General features: G+C 41.1%; 1 protein-coding gene across 1 annotated transcript in view; it reads right to left on the bottom strand.

Annotated features, from left to right (window-relative positions):
* Window positions 1-378: 378 nt before the first annotated feature.
* Window positions 379-23,012, bottom strand: part of TMEM192 (transmembrane protein 192) — a 199,214-nt gene continuing 176,580 nt past the window's right edge. The window contains exon 6 of the mRNA XM_053703799.1: window positions 379-674. Coding sequence (XP_053559774.1) covers window positions 557-674 — 118 coding nt within the window. The 3' untranslated portion in view covers window positions 379-556. The remainder of the gene's footprint in view (window positions 675-23,012) is intronic.

Raw genomic sequence — 23,012 nt, forward strand, 5'->3', positions numbered from 1 at the left:
CAGAGGTGCTGTTGGTGGTGTGGGAGGGTAAGGAGGGAGGCGGTGACCGGCCCATCGCCGGAGGGGGGCGCGATTGCTACAGAGAAGAATTTTTTTTACACAGAGGGAGGGAGGAATCCACTACACTATGGAAAAAATATTTAGAGAGGGGAGAAGGGCCCTAAAGCATGATTGGAGGCAAAGACAAGACTGATTTCCAGTAAGGTGGGAGGGGTTAGTATAGAGCTCTTGGGGTTTGGGAATCTTTGCCTCTTCCTAGTGGTCAGGAAGAGTAATACCCAGAAGTAATTAATTATGGACTCTCACCACCTGTATGAAAGAAAAAGAACAGATACCAACAAGAGCATCACAAAAAAAAGACTACATTTTACCACATCAATGTGTAAATAGAGTTTCTTTATTCTTTGCAAGTAAGAAAAAAAAAATCTCAGTGCAATTATCTTTATATAAATATTAAGCAACATGGAAACAAATTCCACGAAGAGTCACAGTAGTACATGTATATGGTCTTCAGAGGAAAGAAGAGAGACTACAGGATTTCCCAGGAGTTGTCGTCCTAACTTTGCTGTGGTGTTGCTGCCAGCAGCTGCTTACTCAGCAATGCGTTGTGATGCTGAAGATATTCTATCACATCACCTTGTTTTTCTACGACATCTTCTAAACTCGCTCTTTCCCTTGATTGAAAATTAAAGAATAGGATAAATTAATACCATAAAGCATTTCAGTTACACTTACAAGGCTAAAACAAAGTAACATACTTAAATGCCAAGATTTTAATTACAGCTGCAAATTCTGATTACATTTTTTTTTTTAAAAGTTACATCACCATGTGCATTAAGTCACAGCAGCTGTAGGGTCTTCTCAATTACTTTGTGTCTTGAGCAGATTTAAAAGCTCATATCTCAGCCCCATACCACAAACAGACAAAAGACCCCTAAAAAACATAATTTATGTAAGAACTTACCTGATAAATTCATTTCTTTCATATTAGCAAGAGTCCATGAGCTAGTGACGTATGGGATATACATTCCTACCAGGAGGGGCAAAGTTTCCCAAACCTCAAAATGCCTATAAATACCACCCTCACCACACCCACAATTCAGTTTAACGAATAGCCAAGAAGTGGGGTGATATGAAAGGAGCGAAAGCATCAAAAAACAGAATTTATGTTTACCTGATAAATTACTTTCTCCAACGGTGTGTCCGGTCCACGGCGTCATCCTTACTTGTGGGATATTCTCTTCCCCAACAGGAAATGGCAAAGAGCCCAGCAAAGCTGGTCACATGATCCCTCCTAGGCTCCGCCTTCCCCAGTCATTCGACCGACGTAAAGGAGGAATATTTGCATAGGAGAAATCATATGATACCGTGGTGACTGTAGTTAGAGAAATTAAATCATCAGACCTGATTAAAAAACCAGGGCGGGCCGTGGACCGGACACACCGTTGGAGAAAGTAATTTATCAGGTAAACATAAATTCTGTTTTCTCCAACATAGGTGTGTCCGGTCCACGGCGTCATCCTTACTTGTGGGAACCAATACCAAAGCTTTAGGACACGGATGATGGGAGGGAGCAAATCAGGTCACCTATATGGAAGGCACCACGGCTTGCAAAACCTTTCTCCCAAAAATAGCCTCAGAAGAAGCAAAAGTATCAAATTTGTAAAATTTGGTAAAAGTGTGCAGTGAAGACCAAGTCGCTGCCTTACATATCTGATCAACAGAAGCCTCGTTCTTGAAGGCCCATGTGGAAGCCACAGCCCTAGTGGAATGAGCTGTGATTCTTTCAGGAGGCTGCCGTCCGGCAGTCTCATAAGCCAATCTGATGATGCTTTTAAGCCAAAAAGAGAGAGAGGTAGAAGTTGCTTTTTGACCTCTCCTTTTACCAGAATAAACAACAAACAAGGAAGATGTTTGTCTGAAATCCTTTGTAGCCTCTAAATAGAATTTTAGAGCACGAACTACATCCAAATTGTGCGACAAACGTTCCTTCTTTGAAACTGGATTCGGACACAAAGAAGGCACAACTATCTCCTGGTTAATATTTTTATTAGAAACAACTTTCGGAAGAAAACCAGGTTTAGTACGCAAAACCACCTTATCTGCATGGAACACCAGATAAGGAGGAGAACACTGCAGAGCAGATAACTCTGAAACTCTTCTAGCAGAAGAAATTGCAACCAAAAATAAAACTTTCCAAGATAATAACTTAATATCTACGGAATGTAAGGGTTCAAACGGAACCCCTTGAAGAACTGAAAGAACTAAATTGAGACTCCAAGGAGGAGTCAAAGGTTTGTAAACAGGCTTGATTCTAACCAGAGCCTGAACAAAAGCCTGAACATCTGGCACAGCCACCAGCTTCTTGTGAAGTAAAACAGATAAAGCAGAAATCTGTCCCTTCAAAGAACTTGCAGATAATCCTTTCTCCAAACCCTCTTGTAGAAAGGATAGAATCTTAGGAATTTTTACCCTGTTCCATGGGAATCCTTTCGATTCGCACCAACAGATATATTTCTTCCATACCTTATGGTAAATTTTCCTAGTTACAGGCTTTCTAGCCTGAATAAGAGTATCAATGACAGAATCTGAGAACCCACGCTTTGATAAAATCAAGCGTTCAATCTCCAAGCAGTCAGTTGGAGTGATGCCAGATTCGGATGTTCGAACGGACCTTGAACAAGAAGGTCCCGTCTCAAAGGTAGCTTCCATGGTGGAGCCGATGACATATTCACCAGGTCTGCATACCAAGTTCTGCGTGGCCACGCAGGAGCTATCAAGATCACCGAAGCCCTCTCTTGATTGATCCTGGCTACCAGCCTGGGAATGAGAGGAAACGGTGGGAACACATAAGCTAGGTTGAAGGTCCAGGGCGCTACTAGTGCATCTACTAGAGTCGCCTTGGGATCCCTGGATCTGGACCCGTAGCAAGGAACCTTGAAGTTCTGACGAGACGCCATCAGATCCATGTCTGGAATGCCCCATAATTGAGTTATTTGGGCAAAGATTTCCGGATGGAGTTCCCACTCCCCCGGATGAAATGTCTGACGACTCAGAAAATCCTCTTCCCAATTTTCCACTCCTGGGATGTGGATTGCAGACAAGTGGCAGGAGTGAAGCTCCGCCCATTGAATTACTTTGGTCACTTCTTCCATCGCCAGGGAACTCCTTGTTCCCCCCTGATGGTTGATATATGCAACAGTCGTCATGTTGTCTGATTGAAACCTTATGAATTTGGCCTTTGCTAGTTGAGGCCAAGCCTTGAGAGCATTGAATATCGCTCTCAGTTCCAGAATGTTTATCGGGAGAAGAGATTCTTCCCGAGACCATAGACCCTGAGCCTTCAGGTGTTTCCAGACCGCGCCCCAGCCCACCAGGCTGGCGTCGGTCGTTACAATGACCCACTCTGGTCTTCTGAAGCTCATCCCTTGGGACAGGTTGTCCAGGGTCAGCCACCAACGGAGTGAATCTCTGGTCCTCTGATCTACTTGGATCGTCGGGGACAAATCTGTATAATCCCCATTCCACTGTCTGAGCATGCACAGTTGTAATGGTCTTAGATGAATTCGCGCAAAAGGAACTATGTCCATTGCCGCAACCATCAAACCTATTACTTCCATGCACTGCGCTATGGAAGGAAGAAGAACAGAATGAAGTACTTGACAAGAGCTTAGAAGTTTTGATTTTCTGGCTTCTGTCAGAAAAATCTTCATTTCCAAGGAGTCTATTATTGTTCCCAAGAAGGGAACTCTTGTTGACGGGAATAGAGAACTTTTTTCTACGTTCACTTTCCACCCGTGAGATCTGAGAAAGGCTAGGACAATGTCCGTATGAGCCTTTGCTTGTGGTAGAGACGACGCTTGAATCAGTATGTCGTCCAAGTAGGGTACTACTGCAATGCCCCTTGGCCTTAGCACCGCTAGAAGGGACCCTAGTACCTTTGTGAAAATTCTTGGAGCAGTGGCTAGTCCGAATGGAAGTGCCACAAACTGGTAATGCTTGTCCAGAAAGGCGAATCTTAGGAACCGATGATGTTCCTTGTGGATAGGAATATGTAGATACGCATCCTTTAAATCCACCGTGGTCATGAATTGACCTTCCTGAATGGTAGGAAGAATTGTCCGAATGGTTTCCATCTTGAACGATGGGACCTTGAGAAATTTGTTTAGGATCTTGAGATCCAAAATTGGCCTGAATGTTCCCTCTTTTTTGGGAACTATGAACAGATTGGAGTAAAACCCCATCCCTTGTTCTCCTAATGGAACAGGATGAATCACTCCCATTTTTAACAGGTCTTCTACACAATGTAAGAATGCCTGTCTTTTTATTTGGTCTGAAGACAATTGAGACCTGTGGAACCTTCCCCTTGGGGGTAGTTCCTTGAATTCCAGGAGATAACCTTGAGAAACTATTTCTAGCGCCCAAGGATCCTGAACATCTCTTGCCCAAGCCTGAGCGAAGAGAGAGAGTCTGCCCCCCACCAGATCCCCGGATCGGGGGCCAGCATCTCATGCTGTCTTGGTAGCGGTAGCGGGCTTCTTGGCCTGCTTACCTTTGTTCCAGCCTTGCATCGGTCTCCAGGCTGGCTTGGTTTGAGAAGAATTACCCTCTTGCTTAGAGGATGTAGAATTCGAGGCTGGTCCGTTTCTGCGAAAGGGACGAAAATTTGTTTTATTTTTAGCCTTAAAAGACCTATCCTGAGGAAGGGCGTGGCCCTTTCCCCCAGTGATGTCTGAAATAATCTCTTTCAAGTCAGGGCCAAACAGCGTTTTCCCCTTGAAAGGGATGTTAAGCAATCTGTTCTTGGAGGACACATCCGCTGACCAAGACTTCAGCCAAAGCGCTCTGCGCGCCACAATAGCAAAACCTGAATTTTTCGCCGCTAATCTAGCTAATTGCAAAGTGGCGTCTAAGGTAAAAGAGTTAGCCAACTTAAGTGCTTGAACTCTGTCCATAACCTCCTCATAAGAGGATGCTTGATTGAGCGACTTTTCTAGTTCCTCGAACCAGAAACATGCTGCTGTAGTGACAGGAACAATGCATGAAATTGGTTGTAGAAGGTAACCTTGCTGAACAAACATCTTTTTAAGCAAACCCTCTAATTTTTTATCCATAGGATCTTTGAAAGCACAACTATCTTCTATAGGGATAGTGGTGCGTTTGTTTAGAGTAGAAACCGCCCCCTCGACCTTGGGGACTGTCTGCCATAAGTCCTTCCTGGGGTCGACCATAGGAAATAATTTCTTAAATATAGGGGGAGGGACAAAAGGTATGCCGGGCCTTTCCCATTCTTTATTTACAATGTCCGCCACCCGCTTGGGTATAGGAAAAGCTTCGGGGGGCACCGGGACCTCTAGGAACCTGTCCATCTTACATAACTTCTCTGGAATGACCAAATTGTCACAATCATCCAGAGTAGATAACACCTCCTTAAGCAGAGCGCGGAGATGTTCCAATTTAAATTTAAATGTAATAACGTCAGGTTCAGCTTGTTGAGAAATTTTTCCTGAATCTGAAATTTCTCCCTCAGACAAAACCTCCCTAGCCCCTTCAGACTGGTGTAAGGGCATGTCAGAACCATTATCATCAGCGTCCTCATGCTCTTCAGTATCTAAAACAGAGCAGTCGCGCTTTCGCTGATAAGTGGGCATTTTGGCTAAAATGTTTTTAATAGAATTATCCATTACAGCCGTTAATTGTTGCATAGTGAGGAGAATTGGCGCACTAGATTCACTAGGGACCTCCTGAGTGGGCAAGACTGGTGTAGACATAGAAGGAGATGATGCAGTACCATGCTTACTCCCCTCACTTAAGGAATCATTTTGGGCAACATTATTATCAGTGGCATCATTGTCCCTACTTTGTTTGTCACATTCATCACATATATTTAAATGGAGAGGAACCTTGGCTTCCGAACATACAGAACATCGTCTATCTGATAGTTCAGACATGTTAATAGGCATAAACTTGATAACAAAGCACAAAAAACGTTTTAAAATAAAACCGTTACTGTCTCTTTAAATTTTAAACTGAACACACTTTTTTACTGAATATACGCAAAAGTATGAAGGAAATGTTCAAAATTCACCAAAATTTCACCACAGTGTCATAAAGCCTTAAAAGTATTGCACACCAAATTTGAAAGCTTTAACTCTTAAAATAACGGAACCGGAGCCGTTTTTACATTTAACCCCTATACAGTCCCTGGTATCTGCTTTGCTGAGACCCAACCAAGCCCAGAGGGGAATACGATACCAAATGACGCCTTCAATAAGCTTTTTCAGTGGATCTGAGCTCCTCACACATGCATCTGCATGCCTTGCTTCTCAAAAACAACTGCGCATTAGTGGCGCGAAAATGAGGCTCTGCCTATGACTAGAAAAGGCCCCCAGTGAAAAAGGTGTCCAATACAGTGCCTGCCGTTTTTTTAATAAAATTCCCAAGATTAAAATAACTCTCCAAAGTTATAAACCATTAAATATGCTTATAAAGTAATCGTTTTGGCCCAGAAAAATGTCTACCAGTCTTTAAAGCCCTTGTGAAGCCCTTTTATTCTTATATTGAAAATTAAGAAAATGGCTTACCGGATCCCATAGGGAAAATGACAGCTTCCAGCATTACCAAGTCTTGTTAGAAATGTGTCATACCTCAAGCAGCTAAAGTCTGCTCACTGTTTCCCCCAACTGAAGTTAATTCCTCTCAACAGTCCTGTGTGGAAACAGCCATCGATTTTAGTAACGGTTGCTAAAATCATTTTCCTCTTACAAACAGAAATCTTCATCTCTTTTCTGTTTCAGAGTAAATAGTACATACCAGCACTATTTTAAAATAACAAACTCTTGATAGAAGAATAAAAACTACATTTAAACACCAAAAAACTCTGAGCCATCTCCGTGGAGATGTTGCCTGTGCAACGGCAAAGAGAATGACTGGGGAAGGCGGAGCCTAGGAGGGATCATGTGACCAGCTTTGCTGGGCTCTTTGCCATTTCCTGTTGGGGAAGAGAATATCCCACAAGTAAGGATGACGCCGTGGACTGGACACACCTATGTTGGAGAAATAAGGAATTGGAATAATTGTGCTTTATACAAAAAAATCATAACCACCACAAAAAGGGTGGGCCTCATGGACTCTTGCTAATATGAAAGAAATGAATTTATCAGGTAAGTTCTTACATAAATTATGTTTTCTTTCATGTAATTAGCAAGAGTCAATGAGCTAGTGACGTATGGGATAGCAGATACCCAAGATGTGGAACTTCCACGCAAGAGTCACTAGAGAGGGAGGGATAAAATAAAGACAGCCAATTCCGCTGAAAAATAATCCACAACCCAAATCAAAAAGTTTTAATCTCAATAATGAAAAAAACTGAAATCATAAGCAGAAGAATCAAACTGAAACAGCTGCCTGAAGTACTTTTCTACCAAAAACTGCTTCAGAAGAAGAGAAAACATCAAAATGGTAGAATTTAGTAATAGTATGCAAAGAAGACCAAGTTGCTGCTTTGCAAATCTGAACAACAGAAGCTTCATTCCTAAAAGCCCAGGAAGTAGAAACTGACCTAGTAGAATGAGCCGTAATCCTTTGAGGCGGGGACTTACCCGACTCTATATAAGCATGATGAATCAAAGACTTTAACCAAGACGCCAAAGAAATGGCAGAAGCCTTCTGACCTTTCCTGGAACCAGAAAAGATAACAAATAGACTAGAAGTCTTTCTAAAATCTTTAGTAGCTTCAACATAATATTTCAAAGCTCTTACTACATCCAAAGAATGTAAAGATCTCTCCTTTGAATTCTTAGGATTAGGACACAATGAAGGGACAACAATTTCTCTACTAATGTTGTTAGAATTCACAACCTTAGGTAAAAATTGAAATGAAGTCCGCAACCCTGCCTTATTCTGATGAAAAATCAGAAAAGGAGATTCACAAGAAAGAGCAGATAACTCAGAAACTCTTCTAGCAGAAGAGATGGCCAAAAGGAACAAAACTTTCCAAGAAAGTAATTTAATATCCAGAGAATGCATAGGTTCAAACGGAGGAGCCTGTAAAGCCCTCAGAACCAAATTAAGACTCCAAGGAAGAGAGATTGACTTAATGACAGGTTTGATACGAACCAAAGCCTGTACAAAACAATGAATATCAGGAAGATTAGCAATCTTTCTGTGAAAAAGAACAGAAAGAGCAGAGATTTGTCCTTTCAAGGAACTTGCAGACAAACCTTTATCCAAACCATCCTGAAGAAACTGTAAAATTCTAGGAATTCTAAAAGAATGCCAGGAGAATTTATGAGAAGAACACCAAGAAATGTAAGTCTTCCAGACTCGATAATAAATCTTCCTAGACACAGATTTATGAGCCTGTAACATAGTATTAATTACTGAGTCAGAGAAACCTCTATGACTAAGAATCAAGCGTTCAATTTCCATACCTTCAAATTTAATGATTTGAGATCCTGATGGAAAAATGGGCCTTGAGATAGAAGGTCTGGTCTTAACGGAAGTGTCCAAGGTTGGCAACTGGCCATCCGAATGAAATCCGCATACCAAAACCTGTGAGGCCATGCTGGAGCCACCAGCAGAACAAACGAACGTTCCATTAGAATTTTGGAAATCACTCTTGGAAGAAGAACTAGAGGCGGAAAGATATAGGCAGGATGATAATTCCAAGGAAGCGACAACGCGTCTACTGCTTCCGCCTGAGGATCCCTGGATCTGGACAGATACCTGGGAAGTTTCTTGTTTAGATGAGTGGCCATCAGATCTATTTCTGGAAGTCCCCAGATATGAACAATCTGAAGAAATACCTCTGGGTGAAGAGACCATTCGCCCGGATGTAACGTCTGGCGACTGAGATAATCCGCTTCCCAATTGTCTACACCTGGGATGTGAACCGCAGAAATTAGACAGGAGCTGGATTCCGCCTATACAAGTATCCGAGATACTTCTCTCATAGCTTGAGGACTGTGAGTCCCACCTTGATGATTGACATACTCCACGGTTGTGACATTGTCCGTCTGAAAACAAATAAACGATTCTCTCTTCAGAAGAGGCCAGAACTGGAGAGCCCTGAAAATCGCACAGAGTTCCAAAATGTTGATTGGTAATCTCGCCTCCTGAGATTCCCAAACCCCCTGCGCTGTCAGAGATCCCCATACAGCTCCCCAACCTGAAAGACTCGCATCTGTTGAGATCACAGTCCAGGTTGGACGAACAAAAGAGGTCCCTTGAATTAAACGATGGTGATCTAACCACCAAGTCAGAGAAGATCGAACATTGGGATTTAAGGATATTATTTGTGATATCCTTGTATAATCCCTGCACCACTGGTTCAACATACAAAGCTGAAGAGGTCTCATGTGAAAACGAGCAAAGGGGATCGCGTCCGATGCAGCAGTCATGAGACCTAGAATTTCCATGCAAAAAGCTACCGAAGGGAAAGATTGAGACTGAAGGGTTCGACAAGCTGAAACCAACTTCAGACGTCTCTTTTCTGTTAAAGACAAAGTCATGGACACTGAATCTATTTGAAAGCCCAAAAAGGTTACCTTTGTCTGAGGAATCAAAGAACTCTTTGGTAAATTGATCCTCCAACCATGTCTTTGAAGAAACAACACAAGTTGATTCGTATGAGATTCTGCAGAATGTAAAGACTGAGCAAGTACCAAGATATCGTCCAAATAAGGAAATACCGCAATACCCTGTTCTCTGATTACAGAGAGAAGGGCACCGAGAACCTTTGAAAAGATCCTTGGAGCTGTTGCTAGGCCAAACGGAAGGGCAACAAACTGGTAATGCTTGTCTAGAAAAGAGAATCTAAGAAACTGATAGTGATCTGGATGAATTGGAATATGAAGATATGCATCCTGTAAATCTATTGTGGACATATAATGCCCTTGCTGAACAAAAGGCAGAATAGTCCTTATAGTTACCATTTTGAATGTTGGTATTCTCACATAACGATTCAATATTTTTAGATCCAGAACTGGTCTGAAGGAATTCTCCTTCTTTGGTACAATGAATAGATTTGAGTAAAACCCCAGACCCCGTTCCAGAACTGAAACTGGCACAATTACCCCAGCCAACTCTAGGTCTGAAACACATTTCAGAAATGCCTGAGCCTTCACTGGGTTTACTGGAATGCGTGAGAGAAAAAATCTTCTCACAGGTGGCCTTACCTTGAAACCTATTCTGTACCCTTGTGAAACAATGTTCTGAATCCAAAGACTGTGAATCGAATTGATCCAAATATCTTTGAAAAATCGTAACCTGCCCCCTACCAGCTGTGCTGGAATGAGGGCCGCACCTTCATGCGGATTTGGGAGCTGGTTTTGACTTTCTAAAAGGCTTGGATTTATTCCAGACTGGAGAAGGTTTCCAAACAGAAACCGTTCCTTTAGGGGAAGGGTCAGGCTTTTGTTCCTTATTCTGACGAAAGGAACGAAAATGATTAGCAGCCCTGTATTTACCTTTAGATTTTTTGTCCTGAGGCAAAAAAGTTCCTTTCCCCCCAGTAACAGTTGAAATAATAGAATCCAACTGTGAACCAAATAATTTATTACCTTGGAAAGAAAGAGAAAGCAAAGTTGACTTAGAAGTCATATCTGCATTCCAAGATTTAAGCCATAGAGCTCTTCTAGCTAAGATAGCTAAAGACATATATCTGACATCAATTCTAATGATATCAAAAATGGCATCACAAATAAAGTTATTAGCATGTTGAAGAAGTTTAACAATGCTATAAGCATTATGGTCTGACACTTGTTGCGCTAAAGCCTCCAACCAGAAAGTTGAAGCTGCAGCAACATCAGCCAAAGAAATAGCAGGTCTAAGAAGATTACCTGAACATAAATAAGCTCTCCTTAGAAAGGATTCAAGCTTCCTGTCTAAAGGATCCTTAAAAGAAGTACTATCCGCCGTAGGAATAGTAGTACGTTTAGCAAGAGTAGAAATAGCCCCATCAACTTTAGGAATTTTATCCCAAAATTCTAATCTATCAGATGGCACAGGGTACAATTTCCTAAACCTTTGAGAAGGAGTAAATGAAGTACCCAAACTATTCCATTCCCTAGTAATTACTTCTGAAATAGCATCAGGAACTGGAAAAACTTCAGGAATAACTACATGAGGTTTAAAAACCGAATTTAAACGCTTAGTAGATTTAGTATCAAGAGGACTAGACTCCTCCATATCTAATGCAATTAACACTTCTTTAAGTAAAGAACGAATAAACTCCATCTTAAATAAATATGAAGATTTATCAGTGTCAATATCTGAGGCAGAATCTTCTGAACCAGATAGATCCTCATCAGAAACAGATAAGTCAGAATGACGACGGTCACTTACAAATTCATCTGAAATATGAGAAGTTTTAAAAGACCTTTTACGCTTACTGGAAGGAGGAATAACAGACAGAGCCTTCCTAATAGATTTAGAAACAAATTCTTTTACATTAACAGGGACATCCTGAACATTAGATGTTGAAGGAACAACAACAGGTAATGGATTATTACTAATGGAAATACAATCTGCATTAGAGAGTTTATCATGACAGTTATCACAAACAACAGCCGGAGGAACAGTTACCAAAAGTTTACAACAGATGCACTTAACTTTGGTAGAACCAGCATCAGGCAGCGTCTCTCCAGAAGTAGATTCTGATCCAGTGTCATGTTGAGACATCTTGCAATATGTAATAGAAAAAACAACATATAAAGCAAAATTATCAAATTCCTTAAATGACAGTTTCAGGAATGGGAAAAAATGCCAAATGAACAAGCGTCTAGCAACCAGAAGCAATGAAAAATGAGACTGAAATAATGTGAAAAAAAGGTGGAGACAAGAATGACGCCCACATTTTTTGGCGCCAAGAATGACGTCCACATTATTGGCGCCAAGTACAACGTCTATATTTTTTGGCGCCAAATATGACGCCACATCCTGACGTCGAAAAAAACGACACCCAAAATTTTGGCGCAAAAATAGGTCTGAACGTCAAAAATGACGCAACCATACACAAACTTCCGGCTTCAATTAGGGCGCCGGAAATGACAAAAAAATTTGCGCCAAAAAAGTCAGCGCCAAGAATGACGCAATAAATTGAAGCATTTTCAGCCCCCGCGAGCCTAACAGCCCACAGGGAAAAAAAGTCAATTGAAAACAATACTTTTAAGGTAAGAAAAAAATATTTCATATGCATTATCCCAAATAATGAAACTGACTGTCTGAAATAAGGAATACTGATTATCCTGAATCATGGCAAATATAAGTTTAAAGACATATATTTAGAACTTTACATATAAAGTGCCCAACCATAGCTTAGAGTGTCATAAAAAATAAGACTTACTTACCCTAAGACACTCATCTACATATAGTAGATAGCCAAACCAGTACTGAAACGAGAATCAGTAGAAGTAATGGTATATAAGAGTATATCGTCGATCTGAAAAGGGAGGTAAGAGATGAATCTCTACGACCGATAACAGAGAACCTATGAAATAGATCCCGTAGAAGAAGACCATTGAATTCAAATAGGCAATACTCTCTTCACATCCCTCTGACATTCACTGCACTCTGAGAGGAAAACCGGGCTCCAGCCTGCTGCGAAGCGCATATCAACGTAGAATCTAGCACAAACTTACTTCACCACCTCCATGGGAGGCAAAGTTTGTAAAACTGAATTGTGGGTGTGGTGAGGGGTGTATTTATAGGCATTTTGAGGTTTGGGAAACTTTGCCCCTCCTGGTAGGAATGTATATCCCATACGTCACTAGCTCATGGACTCTTGCTAATTACATGAAAGAAAGGAGATTACATTCTCTTTAATTTTGTTGTAATAACTGTGGCAATAGTGATCACCTGCCCTAATTAAGCATATGTGCAATGCATGAGTCTGTTTCCCTAATAAACCACACAGGGGTATGAACATGTGGTCTCTAATGGCTTTCATTAGTAGGCCTTTACCATAAAATGTAATTATTGTAAAAGGGAGCATACACAATACCCCTCATATGAAAAAGGAGATTACCAATTTTCAAATGAGGGATCTCATGCTTCTTTTAGGTAGTAGGTTATTGCCATAGAAACTACAATCACCTGTTTACTAGGTGACTTTTATGGTGCTCTGGTCTTTTAAAAGGGACCCTGGCACCCTAAAATAAGCACTACAACAGGCAAGTGACCCGTTTTTTGAAAAAAGTGATTACATTCTTTCAAATGATGGGATCACAGGTCTAGATGGCTTTCAGCCGATAACCATGGTAACATGGATCACCTTACTGTACCATAGGCACTATCAGGGACTGGAGTATCCCACCTCACAATCTATAGACAAACTTAAGACCCTTTATTTGAAAGCAGCAACCCTCAGCTTTTAAAATGAGTGGTACTGTGCCTGTCCAGCTGCCAAGTGATTAACAAAACAATTATATATTTTACCTCACAGCATTGGTTCTATTTTGGGGATACAGGTGGATTTTAAGAGATTAATTACCCACTAACCACAGAAATCCATCATAAGACTCTTTGTTTGAAAAACAGAGGTCCCACAATTTAAATAAAGGAGTTATGACAGTATAATGGTTATCATTGTTCCTATGACAATTAGTTGACCTAGCAGCTAACCTAATTTTGTTGTGTTGCTAGTTTCAGGCTCATAAATCTGATTCTCTGAACTAATAAAACAATTACAGGAATAAAAAAAAAAATATATGTTGTGTGAAATACTATATAGGATGAAGCAAATATTTTATGTCATATACATTTCTACATTCAGTGAGTTTGGACAGGTGTATGAGCATACAAGAATTGTTAGAAAGGGTAAAGGTCCCTTTCTGGGAAATCAGAATTTGTGGAAGTTCTCTAATTATTTATAGTTCAATATTTTACTACTCATGTTCCATGTAAATTGCAAAATTTTGAAAAAGTGACCAAAATAATACATTTAAATTGTAATTTTCATTCATAAATCTAACCATATAGAAATAAAATCCTAAATGTTGGTATTTTGGGAAGGGGCGATGCTAAATGTAGAAAGATAAAATATGTATTTGAAATATTTAAGAAAAAATAATGCCCATGCTGGTATTACCACTTATGCAATAGAAAATGACACAAAAATGTTAGCATTTCATATGGTGGTGTTCTCCCATATTAGGGTAATTTCTGAAAACTAATGTCACTGTATAAAAATGCTTGGCCTGATTTAAAAAAAAAAACATTTGTGTTTAAACCTCACAGATTGAAATCCATGTATAAGTGGAATTAAGCGCTAAACAGCCAAAAACAGCTCAGCACTGAAAGGGTTAATATAATTTTAAGAATATCAATTTATACAGATTTATCTTACTATCTTTTCATCCTATTTAAAGGGACATGAAACCCAAAAAAACCCACATAAATTATGCTTACCTGATAATTTAATTTTCATCGTGGGGAGGAGAGTCCACTGCTTCATTCATCACTTGTGGGAATTAAGAACCTGTCCACCAGGAGGAGGCAAAGACACCCCAGCCAAAGGCTTAAATACCTCCCCCACTCCCCTCATCCCCCAGTCATTCTGCCAAGGAAACAAGGAACAGTAGGAGAAATATCAGGGTATAATTGGTGCCAGAAGAATAAGATTAAATTTAGGTCCGTTCACCGGCAGAAATTATCAGGTAAGCATAATTTATGTTTTCCATCTAAAGGGTAGGAGAGTCCACTGCTTCATTCATTACTTGTGGGAACAAATACCCAAGCTCTAGAGGACACTGAATGAAAAAAACGGGAGGACAAAAGGAGGCAGACCCTAAACTGAGGGCACCACAGCCTGCAGAACCCTTTCTCCCAAAAGCTGCTTCCGCCAAAGCAAAAACGTCAAATTTATACAATTTTGCAAAAATATGTAAGGAAGACCAAGTGGCCACCTTACAATTCTGCTCCATAGAAGCCTCATTCTTAAAGGCCCAAAAAGGGCCACAGCTTTAGTTGAGTGAGTCGTAATCCTCTGAGGAGGCTTGTGTCCCACTGTCTCATACGCCAGATGGATCATACTCCTCAACCAAAATGATAGAGAAGTGGCAGAGGCCCTTTGCCCCCTGAACTTCCCTGAATACACAACAAATAAAGACGAGGCCTGTCTGAACTCCTTTGTGGCCTGAAGATAAAACTTCAATGCCCGAACCACGTCCAGATTATGAAGTAACCTCTCCTTCAAAGAAGAAGGGTTAAGACACAAAGAAGGAACTACTATCTCCTGATTGATGTTACGACTCGACAACACCTTGGGAAGGAATTCCAATCCAGTGCGAAGAACAGCCTTATCAGCATGAAAAACCAAGTAGGCTCACATTGCAAGGCTGCCAGCTCAGAGACTGCGTGCCGAAGCAATAGCCAGTAATAATAGGACTTCCATGAAAGAACCTTAATGTCAAGGGTATGCATAGGCTCAAACGAAGCCCTCTGCAAAACCTTAAGAACCAAGTTTAAGCTCCAAGGAGGAGCTAGATTTCTGAATACAGGCCTGATCCTATCAAGAGCCTGCACAAAAGACTGAATGTCAGGAAGCTCCGCAAGCTTCTTATGCAACAGTACAAATAAAGCCGAGATCTGTCCCCTTAGGGAACTTGCGGCAAGATCCTTATCCAGACTGTCCTGGAGAAAGACCAAAATCCTGGATAACCTGACCTTATGCCAGGGATATCCTCGTTCTTCACACCAGGACAAGTAGGTACTCCACACCTTGTGGTAGATGCGTCGAGTGACCGGATTCCTGGCCTGAACGAGAGTGTCAATCACTTTTTCTGCAAATCCTCTATTGGCTAAGACTAGTCATTTAAAGTCCACGCAGTCAGCCTCAGAGAATCGAGATTTTGATGTAGAAAAGGACCTTGAACCAGCAGATCCCTGCGACAAGGTAACCTCCACGGCGGAGATGACAACATCCCCACCAGATCTGCAAACCACATCCTCCTCGTCCACGATGGAGCAATCAGAACAGCCAAAGCTTGCTCCTGCTTGATGCGGCCCACTACACGAGGTAGAAGAGGCAACGGTGGAAATATGTAAATTAGGTTGAAGTCCCAGGGTACCGCCAAGGCATCTATAAGTTCGGCATGGGGATCCCTGGATCGCGACCCATATCTGGGTAGCTTGAAATTGAGTCTGGATGCCATGAGATCTATCTCTGGCATCCCCCATCTGCTGCAGATCTCCGCGAACATCTCGGGATCCCCTGGATGAAACGTCTATCTGCTCAGAAAATCCGCTTCCCAGTTGTCCACACCGGAAAGTAGATCGCTAAGAGCGAACAATTGTTAATCTCTGCCCATTCCAGAATCCGAGATACTTCCCTCATGGCTAGGGAGCTTCTTGCCCCCCCTGGTGGTTTATGTAAGCCACCGAGGTAATGTTGTCCGATTGGAATCTGATGAATCTGGACGACCCCAGAAGGGGCCAAGCCCTCAGAGCGTTGAATATCGGTCGAAGTTCCAAAATATTTATAGGTAGACTCGACTCCTCTCGAGTTCATCTGCCCTGTGCCCTTCTGGCACCCCAAACAGCTCCCAATCTTGATAGAATTGCATCCATGGTCACGATCTCCCAGGATGGTTTAAAAAAAAGATGTCCCCTGTGACAACTGCCCCGGTTGGGTCAACCAAGATTGGGACTCCCTCACCGGTCTGTCCAGAGATATCTGTTGGGACAGATCTGAATGATCGCCGTTCCATTGGCTCAACAAGCACAGCTGAAGATGTCTGAGATGGAACCTGGTGAATGGAATGACATCTATGCTGGATACCATGAGCCTGATCACCTCTTTACACCTGGCCACAGATGTCCTGGAGGATGTCTGAAGAGCTAGACAGTTGGACGCAAGCTTGCAACGTCTCTGATCTGTCAAGAATATCTTCATGGCTGAAGAATCTATTATCGTACCCCAGAAATCCACCCTGTTGCTGGGGACCAATGAACTCTTTCCTTCGTTTATCTTCCACCAGTGGGATCAAAGGAGAAGGAGAAAAGCTCTCGAATGATCCTCCGCAAGACTGTAGGATGGAGCCTGGACCAGGATATCGTCCAGATAAGGCACCACTGCAATCCCTCTGGCTCTCGCTACTGCAAGAAGAGCTCCCAGAATCTTTGTAAAGTCTCTTGGGGCAGTTGCCAGGCCAAACGGAAGTGCCACAAACTGGAAGTGTTGGTCCAGGAAAGCGAATCTTAGAAACCGGAAGTGATCCTTGTGTATTAGAATGTGAAGGTAAGCATCCTTCAGGTCTATAGTCGTTATGACTTGCCCTTCTTGAACCAGGGGCAAAATTGACTCGATCATCTTCATCTTGAACGATGGAACTGACAAAAACTTGTTTAGGGCCTTTAGGTCCAGAATTGGATGAAACGTGCGCTCCTTCTTTGGGACCACGAAAAGGTTTGAATAATACCCCAGACCTCTTTCTGCCAGAGGAACTGGGACGATTACCCCGAGAGATGAGAGATCCCTTACACACCCTAGGAAGGCGTCTCTCTTTTCTGGTCTTAAAGATATGTTTGACAGGAGGAATCTGCCCCTGGGCAGATATGACTTGAAACCTATCCTGTAACCCTGGGCAATGACCTCCAGAACCCAAGGGTCTAGAACGTCTCTTCTCCAGGCCTCCGCAAAAAGAGATAGTCTCCCCCCTACCTGATCCGGGGATGGATCGGGGGCTGCCCCTTCATGCCGACTTTGACTCGGCGGGCTTCTTGTTCTGCTTGGACATATTCCAAGAGCTAGCTTGTTTCCAAGATCCATTGGATTGCTCAGACTTTGCGGCAGGCTGCTGGCACTGAAACTTGTCCGCACGAAAGGGACGAAAAGTAAATCCCTAAGGATTGACCTACTTATCCTGAGGTAAGAAGGCACACTTGCCAGCCGTGACCGTAGATATAATAGAATCCAGGCCCGGGCCAAACAAAACTTGAATGGGAGAGAAAGCAAGCGAGACTTGGAAGTCATATCAGCAGACCACAACTTTAGCCACAGAGCCCTGCGGGCTAAAACAGAAAAACCTGATGTCTTAGCATTCAGGCAAATGATCTGCATGTTAGCATCACAAATAAATGAATGTGCTACCCTTAAGGCCTTGATTCATTCTAGAATCTCATCAAGGGAGTCTCCACCTCGACCATTGTCGATAGAGCATCACACCAGTAGGTAGCCGCACCAGTCACCACAGCGACTGCCGCCGCCGGTTGGAAAACAAACCCCGTGAGTTGGAACATCTTCCGCAACATGGACTTCATCTTTTTATCCATGGGTTCCTTGAAAGAGGAGCTATCCTCTAGCGGAATAATCGTTCTCTTAGCGAGCGTGGAGATTACATCATACACCTTAGTGACAGTTCCCCACAGTTCAAGCTGCACGTCCGAAATGGGTAAAAGCTTTTAAAAAGAAGAAGAGCGGGAAAAGGATAAACCAAGTTTCTCCCATTCATTCTTAATAATGTTAGCCATCTTGACAGGAACCGGGAAGGCCTGGGGCACTACCCTGTCCTCGTAAACCCTATCCAGTTTAGGGATCGAAGGTTCCGCCGTAAGCTTTGGTTCCGGAACCTTATAATTATTATCAGGTATTTATAGAGTGCCAACAGGTTCTGCAGCGCAAACCTCAAACGTAGCAAGCACCTCCTTCAGCAGAAAGTGCAAATGCTCCATCTTAAATTTAAAATCTGGTTCCTCTGCGGACGGAGGCCTAGAAGTAGCCGATTCCAACCCAGAAGCGACATCCTCCGATAAGTTGGAGTTGTCCTCCTCGGCGGATAATCTGTCTGAGACATCCAGCGGAGTCGAAGACCCCTGAGACGGATAGCAGTGCCGTACCTTCGGCTTGCCGGTTAGTAGGGCGAGGCATTGCATTAATTGCAGCAGAAACCGCAGGAAGCAACTAATCAGCGAAGTCTGGAGGCCAAAGGGCCCCTCCCGTAGGAGGATTAGTAGTGCCCTGGGGAACTGCTTGCGTAATCGGAGATGATAATAGGAAATGCACCTCGAGGGCAGAGAACCCTCAGAGGTAGACGGCTCAGTCATACTAAATACTTTATTCTTTTTAAAATATAGCAATATTGTCAAAGCATGTGGAAAAGAGTATCCTCTAGCATATCAGAGTACTCCATAGTTTGCGCCTTTATTACGGACTTGATCAAAAAATAAATGGCACCTTTATATCCCAATGGCCGGGGCACTCACCAACTCCTATGACCTGGACTACAAGAAACAGCTTTCGTCTCCATCGAACTCAGGTCGAGAAACAGTAAGTTACAGAGGCCACACCCAGTCACATGGAGTGCCATGCAGGACTGCAACCAGCATTCGAGAGGACGCGCCAAAAAAAGCCCATCTCAATCTCTCACTATTGAACGGACTGTTCCACACTGACAGAGCCCCATCTCACACAAGTGCAGCAGAAAACACAAACAATATTATGCATAATAAAATCCCCCCTGTTCAATAACCCCCTTCCGAGGGTATTACCCTAGATTCTATAAAGAAAAAGGAGCCACATTGTGACCCTGTCTTCTAGCGTTATCACATATAAATAAATTAAACGATCTTACCAGAATCAACGCCCTGGAACAGGAACACGGCCCTTCAAGTGTGAGAGGGTAGTAGCATTGCTCCTGACATGGATTTGAGAGAAGAATAGCAGGCAGCGAAACTCGTCAACGCCGATTGCTAATGGAGCTGTTAAAATGAGTCAGGATGGGTTTGCAGAAAGACTCTCCCTGCATCTCCGGACTCTAACATTCACCCATGCTCTCACTGAGAGGCTGACAGGACTACTTAAAACTCCAGTCCCATTTCGAAGAGTAATACCCTTCATAAGAGACTACTCCAAATCTTCCGACACTTCTCTGCCAACCTCCTGTGACGAAAGGCAAAGAATGACTGGGGGATGAGGGGAGTGGGGGAGGTATTTAAGCCTTTGGCTGGGGTGTCTTTGCCTCCTCTGGTAGCCAGGTTCTTGATTCCCAAAGTAATGAATGAAGCAGTGGACTCTCCTACCATTAAGATGGAAATGTTTTCATGATTTAGGTAAAACAAACAATTTTAAACAACTTTCCAGTATACTTTTATGATCAAATTTGCTTCATTCTCTTGGTATCATTTGCCGGTTGAGCAGAAATGCACTACTAGTTTCTAATTGTACACATGGGTGAGCCATTGACAAATCGATTATATATATATATATATATATATATATATATATATATATATATATATATATATATATATACACAGCCACCAATCAGCAGCTAGGACCTAGGTTCTTTGCTGCCCCTGAGTTTACCTGAATAAACATTTCAGCCAAAAGATAACAAGAGAAGGGAGCAAATTAGATAATAGAAGTAGATTGGAAAGTTGTTTAAAATTGTATGCTCTGTCTAAATCATGAATGTCTAATTAGGACTTTAACTGTCCCTTTAAATAGTGTGTGACAGATTTTACTGGAGCTTGCTATTATAATTATTGTTATATTATTATTGTTATAGTATTTATTTGTGTAAAACTACACAGATAAAAATTTTAAACCAAGCAATTAGGATAATGTAAGGAACACTAATGTAAAGTGTAACCCAGGAGAATAAATCTTAAAAAAAACTCCTCTGTTTTGTACACTATTTATAATTCTCCTGACAAGCATTTGTCCAAATTAAAAGAACTACATTCTGCATTGATATATCATATTCTTCCCTAGAAAACAATATATAATAGTGTGCAGAAGAATACATTTTATTCTCATAAGTGCATTATCATTCATGTCTCCAGGACTAATTAAAATCGATAAATCGGTCCCAGAATAACGCAGACAGATAGAATGTGACCTTAGTTTAACCTAAACATATTTTTGGGGGGATTCCGCATTTTTTTAAAGGATCATTTAGCTAACTAAATCACTCAAACTGATGACCAGGACTGTTAACTATACAAATGACTCATAAATTTAAAAGAGTAACATTCTGTGCTAAATTAGAATATAATAGCACTATTTGGTGTAGTCAACTTATATCAAGAGTTTAAAGTAAGGATAACTTTAATATAGTCATTGTCTACAAATCAATCCTATGAGCATTTTATGTATATAATATTTTCTAAATTAGTGTTAATCCTGACTGGCTGAGAGGCAGTTTAGCTCCAGTTAAAATTGAATTATTCCGTTAATAAAAAGTTACAGCATAAATTTGCAGCAGGGTGCATATATGTGCTTTAACAGCCCCCAATTAGGTGTATGTGAATATAGCAATACTCTGTTATTTAATCACTGTCCTAGTATCTGTTTAAACTATTACACCCTTACACTCTTAATAAAGTAGTTGTACTTACTGTTAAAAAGCATTTGTCTGAAGCAAACATCCATTCACACCACAGCTATTTCAATCAAAGGAAACTGGTTTACACATCAAATCCATTTGTCTTCATTTTGAAAATAACATTATTTAGAACACAGAATTCCTCAGCTTTATGCTAGAGGTAGTGCAGGCAAGGAGGCACATTACTACATATATGGTGGTTTGCCCTGCATTATCCCATACTGGAATATAGTTACCCTTGAGATGATTATTCCCATACCAGTTGATCCTACAATATGTCTGTTTAATAAAATTCCTAAAATGAAATACAAATTAAGGATTACACTTTTAAGTATTATGTTTAACTGTGCTATAAAGCTAATCCCCAGATTATGCAAAAAGAAGGAAGTACCATCTTTAGAGGACTGGAGTAACTGTCACTTTAGTATTATTTCTAGAAAAGTATCATTACCTGGTGTTTAACCAAACAAGATGATTATCTTGCTATAAAATTTCTTTAGGATGAATGTCTTAAAGGACCAGTCAACACAGTAGATTTACATAATCAACAGATGCAAGATAACAAGACAATGCAATATCACTTAGTCTGAACTTCAAATGAGCAGTAGATTTTTTTTCTGACAATTTTAAAAGTTATGTCTTTTTCCACTCCCCCTGTACCATGTGACAGCCATCAGCCAATCACAAATGCATACACGTACCATGTGACAGCCATCAGCCATTCACAAATGCATACACACTTATTCTTACACATGCTCAGTAGGAGATGGTGACTCAAAAAGTTTAAATATAAAAAGACTGTGTACATTTAGTTAATGGAAGTAAATTGTAAAGTTGTTTAAAATGGCATGCTCTATCTGAATAATGAAAGTTTAATTCTGATTGAGTGTCCCTTTAACTCTCGATAATGCAATTTTGTTTGTTTGTCTCTTCGCTACTAATTGAAACTTTATACCTTTTTGTTATTATCTCTGTAAACTGTTAAATTGTTATTTTGCTGTAATATGCTTATTTTGGAATAAAGTTTGTTGAAAATTAAAAAACAACAACAAAATTATTTAGAACACACTGATTCCATCTACAAAGAAAATGAATGAATTAAAAAATAAAACCACTCTTGAATAGAAGCATTGTTGTAGAATGGATGGACCACACCAGTTTTATAGGGAATCTAAAACAATGCCATGAATATGTAATCCAAAATTAAATGTTTCAAATTAAAGCCATTTATCAAGCTGCAGAGTCCGTTTTGAAGCTGTTGTGGTGCAGGCTCACTCATGCAAGCGTACTAATGCCAGTTAAGGGTACATGAAACACAAATTGGGTCAAATAGAGTATACAGTAAATGCTGCTTGTCCGCTGCCAACTCACCACAGACAAATGATGTCTAGTTAAAAACTTCTCCAAAAAAAGATCATACAGAAATTAAATCTTACAAGAATATTTATTAAAAAAAAGTGCTACCTAGGTGCGGAACCAAAAATGGACTGGCTCCAAAGCTTTACATTCCTGTTTTTAAATAACAATACCAAGAGAACGAAGAAAAGTTGATATCAGGAATTAGAAAGTTGCTTAAAAACTGCAAGCTCTATCTGAAGAAAAAAAATTGGGTTTCATACCCCTTTAAGCCATAGACATGAAAGTGTTAAATAAATATAAATAATAAGTGGGGGGGAATAAGTATCA

This window comes from Bombina bombina, chromosome 2, assembly GCF_027579735.1.
Source record: "Bombina bombina isolate aBomBom1 chromosome 2, aBomBom1.pri, whole genome shotgun sequence".
Lineage (NCBI taxonomy): Eukaryota > Metazoa > Chordata > Amphibia > Anura > Bombinatoridae > Bombina > Bombina bombina.